Source organism: Tupaia chinensis, unplaced genomic scaffold (genome assembly GCF_000334495.1).
Source record: "Tupaia chinensis unplaced genomic scaffold, TupChi_1.0 Scaffold000001_1, whole genome shotgun sequence".
NCBI lineage: Eukaryota > Metazoa > Chordata > Mammalia > Scandentia > Tupaiidae > Tupaia > Tupaia belangeri.
Window position 1 is genome coordinate 2,623,681 of NW_006159427.1, and position 12,803 is coordinate 2,636,483.

Genomic DNA, 12,803 nt, shown 5'->3' on the forward strand with positions numbered 1-12,803 from the left:
GCCCAGCGGAAGTGGCACAGGTCACCACTGAAGCATCACTGTGCAATCCTGGAGCCACATGGAAGGCACAGGCTCAGAGCCCGGACCAGCCCAAATACACTGACTGGGTCTGGTGGTGCACACCTGGTAGTCCAGCTGCCTGGAAGGCTGGGGCAGGACCATGGCATGGCAGGACCCTGTTGAAAATTTCTCTCTCTTTTGGTCATTGGAAAAAACAGAAAAAAGAAAATATGACAGAGAAATTTCTCTAGGTTTAAAAAAGTTCAAAGAAGCAAATTAAACTGAATCCTGAATATGGCAAAGAACAGTGGTACTATCCCATGGAATGTTTTGAGAACTAATCTAACAATATCAAGTAGATTTTTCCACCCAATACAGAGTAAGGAACAATCAAAAACAGTCAAATAAAACCCCAAAATCTAATAATTACTGGTGTCTCTTTTTAATAGATTTGAACCATTATGTTTAGGTTCATAAATGTTGAGAAATGATAAACCAATGAGAACCACAGGTTCAAATAAATGTAACTAGTAAAATATGTAGGTACTTGTATTTCAATATTTAGAGTTGGTAGAAGATACATACTGACTTTTAGATAAATTCTTCTGCAAGGGTACATTTTACATTAATATACTGCAGAACCTCAATGGCTTTGCGTTGCATTACCCATTTGCTATCAACTGCAGACAAAAGGAACATAATGTTTTAAGAGAAAATAAGGTCATGAGAAACAATTATCTCTCTAATTTTCAAACTGCTTTTATTTGTTGGAAAATAAAGACCATCACTCCAAAGTGCTATTCCTCTGAAATATGAACTACACCAGTAATAGAAGAATTACGCGGATTTGGAGGAAAATAAAGATTACATTGTAGTTAAATAGGTAAATATTTTTTTTAAAGAAGAAACATTAACAAATGAACTAAAAACTTTAGGTTTATAGGCCAATAAAACATAATGACATATTTGTGATACTCTCAATTATTTTCCAGTAAAGAAAATTTGGGTAGCTCTCCACTGACTCTTAAAGAGGCTTTAAATTCATCACCAACATCAGACATAAAATTTAATAGTTGTTTTCTGGGGCCAACTGATGGCATGGTAGTTAAGGTAGATGTATCCTACATGGCTGCCCAAGGCTGAAAAACCATGGCTTAAAAAACACTCCAGGTGTATGTGTGTGTGCCCGACATCCTCAGAGGAGAACAGAGGAGAACTGTGACATAGCCAGCCCTCTTTAGTGGGGTGCTTTCTCACTTTCCCTTTCTCTCTCTGGTTAGCATGTGTACTCCATAGACAAAAAAAAAAAAAAGAGCAAAAGTTGTTTTCTTTAAGAATCTCATTAAATATTAAAATATTAAAGAAAATACACTAAGATAAATTCATTATGATCATTGATCATGCCATTTAGCTACAAAAAATGACAATGTGTTAGGGCTTTAGGGTAAGTAATTTTGATTATAGTGTGAACTGTTGCTTTAGACATGGCTAGAGAAGCTTAATAAAAATCTTCAGAAAATAAAGAGACTCAGCTGAATTATAGACAGGTGACTGTAGCTGCTAGAAACCATTAGAAATCTAAAGGTGCTGTATTTGAATCTGGGAAGAACCTCTTACAACAGAGTGAGGAGCTGGAACCTGGACTCAGATTCATGGTCTTGTGCTGGCAGTCATGTAATAGGGCAATTATTTGGCTTTCTACTTCTTTATTGGTAATTTAAAACATTTTTCTAGGTATGCATGGAAATAAGAAAGTAGGACTAAGCTACATATATCTCATAGAGCCTATAAGTACGTATTTATCTTTAGACCTCAAATTCTATCATTCAGTAGAACACAGGCAGACAAATGGATTCAAAGGAAATGTCTTGATGTCTTAGTGAAAACGAATGAATGTACTTAAGCCAAGATTAGCCAATAAGATACTTAAAAGTAATGTATCTAAGTAAGAGGTTTTAAACTGTGAAAGCATTTATTTATATATTTATTATAAACAAATTATATGTTTGTCACTTCAAATAAAAGGGTAAAAAAAAATTATTAAGTCTAAACTATGTGCCTGTCAGACATGAAAGGAATTTAAACACAAATCTAATACCTTTGCCAAAGCAAAGTCACTAACTAAGCAGTCTTTGAGTAGTGAGTTCTTGGCAACTTAAATGTATTATCCACTGTAAGGGAAAATTCCACGACTCCATGCCTCCCCAGTTCCTCACAGAAATACAAAGTTGTATTAAATTGCTGTATTGACTTATGAAACCCATCCCTGGCTAAAATGAATCATGTTTTGCACATCTTACCTGTTCTGAATTAAAGCAATTACTTGAGAATAGGTCTTTCCAATAACACTTTCTCCATTGACTTTTATAATTCGGTCACCTTTGAAAAGGAGGAAAAAATACATGAGGAATTCTAAAGAAAGTCACTTTTGAAATATTTTTCAAGTTATTTGATTATTATTAAGCTTCTCTAGCCATGTCTAAAGCAGCGGTTCACACTATAATCTAAATTTCTTACCCTTTCTCTCATAGTGTGTGTGTGTGAGTATGCATGTGTGTGCAGGTGTGTGTGTATGTTTTGTAATGGGGCATGTGCACTCACTGGAGAGAGAGCGAGAACGAGAGATAGAGAAAGAGAAATTATCCCCTGGTGGGATGGCCATGTTGCAATCTCTTCTCCCCCATTTTCCTCTCAGGGTTTTGGGCACACACATGTACACACACACACACACACACACACACACACTTGGTGTTTCTCTCAAGCTGCTGGGTCTAGGACTTGAACTGAGTAGTCAGCCATGTGTGATCCAGCCACCTTGACACATGGCTAGCCCCCTTATTGTTAATACATACTTATTATTTCCAAAGTATCTTTTATAGAAATAAATCTAAATTTTAATATATCCAGCTTCTTATGAAATACAGGCATGTTCTAAGTAAGAGTTACAGTCAGTGATACGTTTAGAAGCCTCAAAAGGGACAGTCACCAGGTGATCACAAATCTTTGTCTATCAATTCCTCCATTGTGGAACTACTAGTTATTTCTCCACATACTCTGTCATTTTCATAAAAAGCAGTGATCAATAGGCTTAAAATACTATTTTTATTTCTTTAGGATCCTCTAATTTTAGTCTGGCTGATTTCCTTATACAGTTCTCCCAATCTATTTGCTTCATTGATTAGTCTGTGTAATAAGACTTAAATATGGGTACACAGGTTTTTGACTTTATACACATTGTCCTTCGTTTTAATTGGATTACTCAGAAAAACTCAAAGGAGTAGAAAAGAAAACAGAGAAGAGAAAGAAAGGAAAAAAGAAAGAAGAAAAGAAAACAAAATATACTTTTTGTGTGCTTATCACAGCATCTCCATTTCATCTTCCCAATCTTATGAAGCTTAGGATGTGATAAATGGCACGGTCTATGGAGTATGATACCGTATGTACACTAATATGCATACTATGAGAAACAGCAGGTGGTGTGGTGATTAAGGTGCCGGACTCTGACATGGCCGACTGCAGTTCAAATCCTGGACCTGGTGACTTGCTTTCTCACTCTCCCCCCTCTCTCTGGTCAAATTAAATAATAATAAAAAATGAAATTAAATAAAATAATTCTTTAAAAAATATGTGTACTATACATATTAACAATACTGATATTAGGCTTACTTTAAGTATAATGAAAAAAGACAATTAAGATAGATAAGACACTAACAGTCCACCTTAATAATTTAGTAATGATACTACTTACAATATCTGTGGCTGAAAGTATTTTACTCAAGTGAATAAAATTTTTTTTTTTTTACTAATTCGTGATTTAAATTGTGATATGTTTAAAAACAAGAAAAAGAGTAACAATTTTACAGTGTACATTAGTCTAAATGAAATCTATATGTAGTTTTAGTAAAATCACATATCACAAAATATTTTAGAAGAAACCGCTCAGCTATCCAGCTTTCATGGAAATGGCCCCACCCATGAACACATAGAGATGAAGTTGGATGAGGCACTGGAGGCTAATTCTTCCTTTGTGCTGCAAATTAATTAACACCTCTAACAGGCACTTCCAGAACTTGGAGATCCAAAAGATTTTTTTCATTTATGCAAAAAACAAACAAACAAACAAACAAACAAAAACACCTTTATCATTTTGCTATTTTGTAATCCATTGTCAAAATTAATGCATGGCGCCAGCCAGCGGCATGTTAGTTTAAGGAGGCCAGATGCCACGTGGCTGACTGCATGGTACAAATCCTGTGGCTTGAAAATCAAGCCGGGCACATCTACATGTCCAAAATCCCAAAAGGAGGGTAAAATGAAGAGGGACTGTAACACGACTGCTCTCCATGGGGGCAACTTTCTCACTTTACCTCTCTCTCTCTTTCCAGTGAGGTATGAGCCCACAGGCAAATATATATTTTTTAAACTATGCAGTATAGGCCCTATGTGACTGGATTCCCACATGGCCGACCGTGGTTAGAGGCCTGGACCTGGCAGCCTGAAAATCACAACCAGTGTTTGTGTATGTGTGCCCAAAATCCTAGGGGAATGGAGGAGAAGGGACTGCAGCGTGGCCTCCCCCACCCCGCGCCAAAGGAGAGATTTCTCACTCCCCCCCACACCCAGGGCCAGCACATGGGCCGTATGGCGAAAACCTAACAAAACAACTGCAAAGTCCACTATCCATTAACTAAAAGTACCAACAGTTTGTCAACTTACATTGTTATTTCTATTCAAACTTATCCATTTGGGTATCAAGAACCATACAACTAATTAGGTCTCAAAAACAGTAAGAATGTGGCCAGGTATTAGCACAGCAGTAACACAACTAGATCCACACTGGGAAAGGCCCTTCGTTCACTTCTGAGTGTGTGTCCTAGATCTAGGCTGACTGAAGTTGGGGGTGGACTGCAACGTAAAGACTGTCGAAGATGACTGTCCCTGTCTTTTCATCTCCTCCTCTCTCAGGAGAAGTGAATAAACCCCTTTAAAACAATTTTTTAGTACTATATCAGATTTGTAGAAAAAGGGAGATGCACACAGAAGGACAGAAAAGGAAAAACTACAGACCTGCAGAAAGGCAAAAGGAGGAAGAAGTAAGTGAGAAATGAAAGGTATTTAAAAAAAAAAAAAAAAGGCATCTCAGTACCTGTGCATAATCCAGCTTCAAAAGCAGGCCCCCCTTCTTTAACTTGTTTGACAAATATGGTATCCATTGGTTCCAAGCGGTTTCTTTGTTTTCCTGTGGAGAGATAAAGCCCAAGGCACAATTTTATTTCACAATATTGTAGTAGAATGCCAAAATATAAAATGATATTTAATTGACACAGCTAAGCAAACGTGTAGTGAGATGTTATGCATGTATCCTCAATTTGGATGCTAAAATCATAATGTAGGGGCTTTCATGAATTCATACATTTATTTTGCTTCTTCCATAACACAAAGACAACCAAATATTGTAATGGTTTCCATCTACTGGGTAATTTCTGCATGTCGATTACTATACCAAACACTATACATACCTTACAGCTAATTCCCATAGCAAGGAAGTATTACTGTCGCCCTTGCATAAAAGAGAAAACTGAGGCTTAGGAAGATTAAAGAGATCCCCAAGGTCACAGAGCGGGTAGAAGTGCCATGGCTAAGCATTGAGACACAGTAATGAATAAGACATATTCCTTTCCTTTCAGGGACACTAGCAGAAGACATACAAACAAATGCCAGTAGAGCATAAAAATAAAAATGAATACAAAATACAGTCATGGTAATGAGGAGAGCACCATCAGCTCTGTAAGGCAGTATTTCCCCATTCTTCTCTGTGGATCCCTGCATTAACATCGAAGGCGCTTGCCAATAACGAATGCTTTGGAATCGGACCAGAAAACTGCTATGGCAACACGTTTCCTAGGTGATCTCATTACACACTACAAGTTAAGAATGACTAACAAGTTTTGATAAAATAGAAGTCAAGGGAAGATTCACAGATAGAGGACATTTAAGTGATAAATACTGTAAGGACAGTGGGGGACAAAAAGGTAGACAGTAGTTCTCCAAGTGTGGTCCCCAGACCAGCAGCACCAGTACCACCTGAGAATGTGTTAGAAATGCAAACCTGTGGACCCAGATCTATTGAATCAGAATTTCTGAGGTGATTGTGATGCACACTCAAGTCTGAGAACCACTGAAGTAGAGACACTGTTCTGACCTTTAAAGAAGATTATAACTGTGGTCAGCAAATGGCATGGTGGTTAAGGAGCTGGACTCCCACATGGCCAGCTGCAGTTCGAGCTCCAGACCTGGTGGCTTGAAAATCATGCCAGGCACGTGTGTGTGCATGCCCCAAATCTCAAGGGTGGCATAGAAGAGAAGAGACTGTTAAGTGGCCATCCCCCCAGGGGATAATTTCTCACTTTCCCTCTCTGGAGAATACATGTGCCCTATGGCGGGTACACATGTACCTGGAGTGAGTTTCAAGCCACCAGTCTGGGACTCAAACTGTGGTTGGCCATGTGAGAGTCCAGTACCGTAACCACGGCACCACCTTCTGGCCCCTGTTGTCCCTCCCTTTCATAGATCTGAAGTTTTTCTTCTTGAGGGAAGCTAGTCTTTTGCTTTTGCCTATTCTGGATCACCGTGCTTATATTTTCACATACATAGCTGATAAAGGGCTTTGTCCACACGCCCTGTATACCATAATGGAGGAAATAAAATTTAGACTGAGACAGTTTTCACCCATAACTTGAAGAAAGAAAAATAAAAAAAAAAAAAAAAAAAAAAAAAAAAAGAAGGAAGAAAGAAGAATATGGCTGAGAGAATAAGGCATATATGGTCACACATGGCTTAAAGACGGGGATGCATCCTGAGAAACGCAAAGTTAAGTGATTTCTTCATTGTGTGAACATCATAGCATGTACTCACACCAGCCTAGATGGTACAGGTTCTACGGGATCACTGTCCCAGACCAAAACACTGTTACATAGTGCATTACTACACAAGTGTGGAATAACATAGTAATACTTGCTAAATAGCGATACTGGACAGAAAATGATTTACATGTCAAATATAAAGAATTATTATTATTATTACTATTATTAGAAATGTTTGCTATCAGGCACATGCACTCACCAGAAGAACGACAGAGAGATAGATAGCAAGAAATCATCCCCCACCCCCACCCCCAAGGGATGATCATACTGCAATCCTTTCTCTTGGGATTTTGAGCATGTACGCACACGCACCCAGCCTGAGTTTCAAGCTGCCGGGTCTGGGACTTGAACCTCAGTCAACCACATGAGAGTCTAGTGCCTTAATCACTATGCAACCAGCTGGCCGCAAGAATTCAAATTATCAATTGATAAAACTAAAGTTTTTATGACAGTGTATGTGCAAAGATGGCTCAAAAGAAGCTTCTTGATTAAGGAGTATCTATTAGTTATCTTTTTACATGTCTAGCTATTTACAATGAAAGCAGCTTGCTAAAAACAATGAATGGGTATTCTATTTAAACTATTTTAAAAAAGCAATAGGGCACAGCAGAAACAGTTTTTTGTTTAGAAGTCAGTCGACATGGGTTCATATCCTTGCTTTACTTTTACGAATTTTCTGTGTGCTCAAGGCTTTATTTTTCTTCATAGAATTTATCACTCACTACCCAAAATTACACTTTTTATTTGATTACATTTGTTTTATCTCTCTCTAATAAAATAACAGGAATTTTGTAATGCTCACTGATATCCATGGCACCTAGAACAAAGTCGGACACAGAGAAGGTATTCAATAAATAGTCAATGAGTGAATAAACTTCTTAGTTTAATTTACATAAACCTTAAGGATGGGCATTATAATCCTAAACTTGCCATCTGACTGAGAAGGAAACAGACTAAGTAACTAGCAAAGAGGCAAAGTAGGGATTCAAACCCAGGTCTGAACTCAATTCTCATATTCCATGCTGCCCTAAATGTAATTAAAAGTAAACCATTTGTTGGGATCAGCAGTTGGCATAATGGCTCTGTCGCTGGACTCCCATGTAGTCAATCATGGTTTGAGTCCTGGACTCAGTGGCTTAAATTCACGCAGGGTGCGTGTGCGTGTGTGCCCAAGATCCCGAGAGGAGAATGGAGGAGAAGAGATTGTGGTATGGCCATCCCCCCTAAGGGGTGATTTCTTGCTTTCTGTCTCTGTCTCTGCCTTTCTGGCAAGTGCATGTGCCCTATAGCAAAAACCTTCTCGGGAACCACCAGTTAGCGTAATGGCTATGTCGCCGGACTCCCACGTAGTCGACCGCGGTTTGTGTCCCGGACCTGGTGGCTTAAAACTCACGCGTGCGTGCCCAAGATCCCGAGAGGAGAATGGAGGAGAAGGGATTGCGGCGTGACCATCCCCCCCTGGGGGGTGATTTCTCGCTTTCTGTCTGTCTCTCTGTCTGTCTGGCGAGCGCACACGCACTACAGTGAAAATCTCTCAAAAAAAAAAAAAAAAAACCTTCTCAAGAAAAAAAGAAGTAAATCATTTCCTAGTTTTACTAAATATAAGTATTGATACATAGCCAGGTTACAATGAATTTAAGAGGAAAAAAGTTTCTTTGCAATTCAAGTCACTCAGTATGCAAGCAATGAATTCCAATCAGGTTGGTAATCAGGCTAGGTCCCTCAGGTCAACCCAACACTTAGTGACTGTCAGCATTAAAGGAAAACCATCTATCTTCGTGGCTAGAGGCTTCAGGGCTTAATAAGTTTTCTTATATCAAGTCACTGCTTTCACGGAAAGATCTGATTAGGCTGTCAGAAAAGTCATGAAGTATTTTCTGTGCAAAAACCTGTCATGACTTTCCCAACAACCCAATATATAATAAAAGGAAAAGAGACACTGGGCCTCAAAGGTTATTATATGATACTTATAATCAAAAATACAACATGTAGATGATTGGTAGTGAATTCTACAAAATAATAAAAAGTTGGCTGAGTAAGAACGTAGTGACCTCTAAAAATTCTGATAGAAAATTTCACTTAATACAGAACAGAGGTGGTCCAAAATAATTTGGTGTTAATTTATATAACAAAGCACTAACTGTTCAGACTGCTGCTGTAAAGTTGGACACTTGGCCATCGGCGAATCATTCAATACACTGTGACAAAAACATGGAGATGGAATAAATGAAAACGCAGGCCAGTCTTACAGCAGGTACTGTTAAATCTGCTAGACCGTCCTTTTGATTCTTGCAGACTTTCCCTTCAGGATTTTCTCCAAAATTATGACTTGCTATTACCACCTACATATTATCCAATTCCTTCTAGACAAGAGAAAAATTCTCTTAAGTATTCCTTAACTATAAGCAGATTTCACTAAGAAACCTATTTCTCTTCAATTTCTATACCTCTTGACTCTAAGTCTTAAATACCTGACTCATTAATTTTGAGTATCTTTTAAAAATATATGTACTCTGGGACCAGAAGATGGAGTAATGGTTACATTGCTGGATTCCCACACAGTCGACTGCAGTTTGAGTCCCAGACCTAGTGACTTAAAACTCATGCCCTGTGCATGGGCACGTGTGTGTGAGTGTCCAAGGTCCCAAGAGGAGAATGGGATTAAGAATTGTGTTGTGGTCATCCACCTGGGAGATGATTTCTCACTTTCTGTCTCTGGTGAGTGCACGTGACCAACCGCAAAAACAAAACAAAACAAGACAAAAACTTTTTCTCTTAAAAAAAAACAAAAAATATATGTAGTCTGAAATTTTGCTGAAACTGGAGATGAAAAGTATGAGTATCATATTTAAAATAAGCCATTTCATCTCTTTGGTCTTTAGATTTTATAAGTAAATTTCTAAAAATGAAAACTAAAAGCCTAAATCTGACTGTGACCACTCACTCCTTACTTCCCTGTATAATTGTTTAGCACAGCCAGGTGACTTCCCTGGCCCTTCTTAGTAAAAGGCTCTTCAAGTCTACATCTGCATTGTATAATTTCTCAATTTTTGAGAACACAGATGGCATGTTTCAACGAATGTTTTACATGCTATTTCCTTGACTTTATCAAAAGAAAAGAAAAGATGTCTCTTTAGCACATACATATAATTAAATCTTTCTGTGTTTGCACAGAAGGAAGTAAACAGACAATTTTATATGGATAAGAAAGGCTAACATGACAAGGAGCAGAAAACGTCCCATTTTATGTTATTTAGTATGTAATTAGTACAGACTTGAACATGACACAAACATATGTGGATTTACTTGAAGATGAGTATTAGACTTGAAAAAAAAAAACCCACTCTTTTTTTAAGAGAGATTTTTGCTACAGGACACATGTGCTTGCTGGAGAGATAGAAAGCGAGAAATCACTCTCCAGGGGGAATGGCCATGTCACAATCCCTTCTCCTCCATTCTCCTCTCAGGATCTTGGGCATGCATGCACAAGCACCCAGCATGAGATTCAAGCCTCTGAGTCTGGGACTTGAACCACGTTCCACTATGTGGGAAAACAGTGACATAACCATTACATTATCTGGTCCCAAAAAGACACATATTTTTATGTTAGAGTAAATATAACCAGTTGGGAAAAACAAACTTGAGTAAATGATATATAGTTAGCAGCCGCCATCCAAATATGAATGTCTAGGTGGATGTGATTTTTATTCCCTTAAATTAGCTATGTCTTTGGGCCCTATGAACAGATTGCATGGCTTACAAATTTCAGCTCTTCTATTCATTTTCCAAATAGTATCACCAAATTTTTCAATATTTGATATATATATATTTAGATTAAAAATCATTAATTATCTTTCTGAAATTCACATTTAATCAGACACACTATTTTTTTCTGGCAACCCTATCTCCAAATGATTTTAGACAAATTACTTACATGTGCCCTGATTTACTAATCTGTAAAAATGGAATGATAATTATTCCTACCTGGTAATGTTTTTGTGAGGATTAAGAGAGATAAATCCATGAAAGTACTTACATAATACCTATATAAGCAGGTATTTAATAAACATTACTTATTATGTTAGTCTGATGATAAACCTTCAGAGGCTTACACACAGATCAGGGATGATCCAAGCTGGGGGACACAGAGCTTGTCACACTGCATGTGAGCAACAAATACTGGCTGAAAGAATACCCACAAAACTCAACTGCTCTATCACAGTGAAACAGAAGAATACAGACCAAAGAACAAAAGAAAACTAAAGAAAATTAGGTAGAAAGTTAAGAGTGACTGTACTAAAAAAATTTCAGGTAACGCTGACACAAACTACACATCTGTCTTCGTGGAGACTGGCACGTCCTTAGGCCTGGGAACCCTGTCGGTCAGTAAGGACAAGATAAATCTCTAGTACTCTCCTTTTTCGGAGAATGCTAAAGTCAAAAGTGCTAACAACATTTAAATTATGTGCAAATTTAAATTATTAAACAAAGCAAACTAGTTAAAGCAAATCGATTAGAAAGTCAACCAAATTTCAACTGCTGCCTGTTATAAAAGAAGCATGTAATGAAGATTCACAAAGAAATAGATCATTAAAGGTCAGGGAATCCTACAGTTTTAGAGACATTTGAAATTCTTTTTCTTTTTTTTTTTTTTTTTTTTGGAGAGGTTTTTGCTATAAGGCGCGTGCGCTCACCAGACAGACAGAGAGAGATATAGAGACAGAAAGCAAGAACTCACCCCCCGGGGGGATGGTCACGCCGCAATCCCTTCTCCTCCATTCTCCTCTCAGGATCTTGGGCATGCACGCATACGTGCCCAGCATGAGCTTTAAGCTACCAGGTCTGGGACCCGAACCACGGTCGACTACGTGGGAGTCCAGTGACATAGCCAGTACGCTACCTGCTGGTCCCAAGGGAAATTATTTCTTAATAGATTTAGAATCTATATACTTGATAACAAAGAAACACCATCCCACATTTTGACTGAAAGCAAAGTAGTTAGAATAAAAATGCTATTACCGAGATTAAATTTTTTCTTTTTCTTCTGAGAGTTCTCCAACTCACTTCAGAAGTTTTCTTTGGGGGGTGGCGGATATTGTGTACTTTATTGATGGTTCAGGACAAGGAGGGCTCTCTGAGCCCCTCCCCTTCTCCAGGGGTCTGGGATAGAAACTGTATCAAGGAGGGGAGTTTCTCAGTGTGGTGGGGACTGAACGGAAGCAGGGCCTCACCAGTAGCTGAGGGCCTCTCTTCCTCATGCTCCTGCTGGGGCTGGTGGTCGGGGGCCTCTACTCCTTGAGGGTCATGTGGACCATGAAGTCTACCACCCTGCTGCTGTAGCCAAATTCATTGTCATACTGGGAAATGAGCTTGACAAAGTGGTCATTGAGGGCAATGCCAGCCCCAGCATCGAAGGTAGAGGACTGGGTGTTGCTGTTGAAGGCGCAGGAGACAACCTGGCCCTTGTTGTAGCCCAGGATGTCCTTCAGGGGGACCTGCGATGCCTACTTCACCACCTTCTTGATGTCATTTTATTAGGCAGTTTTCTCCATGAGGCAGGCCAGGTCCACAACTGACACGCTGTGGGTGGGGGCTTGGAAGGCCATGCCGGTGAGCTTCCCATTCAGCTCTGGGACGACCTTGCCCACAGCCTTGGCAGTGCCAGTCGATGCTGGGATGATGTTCTGGGCGGTCCTATGGCCACCATGCCACAGCTCCCCTGAAGGTCCATCCACAGTCTTCTGGGTAGCAGTGATGGTATGGACTATGGTCATGAGTCCCTCCACGATGTCAGAGCTGTCATGGATGACCTTGGCCAGGAGAGCAAGAGGTGCAGGAGGCATTGCTAACAATCTTCAGGGAGTTGTCCTACTTCTTGAG

The 12,803-nt window shown here is 39.1% G+C and overlaps 1 protein-coding gene across 5 annotated transcripts in view; it reads right to left on the reverse strand.

Moving 5' to 3' along the window:
• Positions 1–12,803, reverse strand: part of ARHGAP21 (Rho GTPase activating protein 21) — a 180,684-nt gene that overhangs the window by 60,530 nt on the left and 107,351 nt on the right. For 4 of the 5 annotated variants that reach the window (XM_027772440.1, XM_014585975.2, XM_014585955.2 and 1 more), the window contains exons 5-6: positions 5,147–5,239; positions 2,301–2,379 (exon numbers count right to left, since the gene is read on the reverse strand). In XM_027772440.1, coding sequence (XP_027628241.1) covers positions 2,301–2,379; positions 5,147–5,239 — 172 coding nt within the window. The remainder of the gene's footprint in view (positions 1–2,300; positions 2,380–5,146; positions 5,240–12,803) is intronic. The other variant, XM_014585996.2, reaches the window with a different exon arrangement.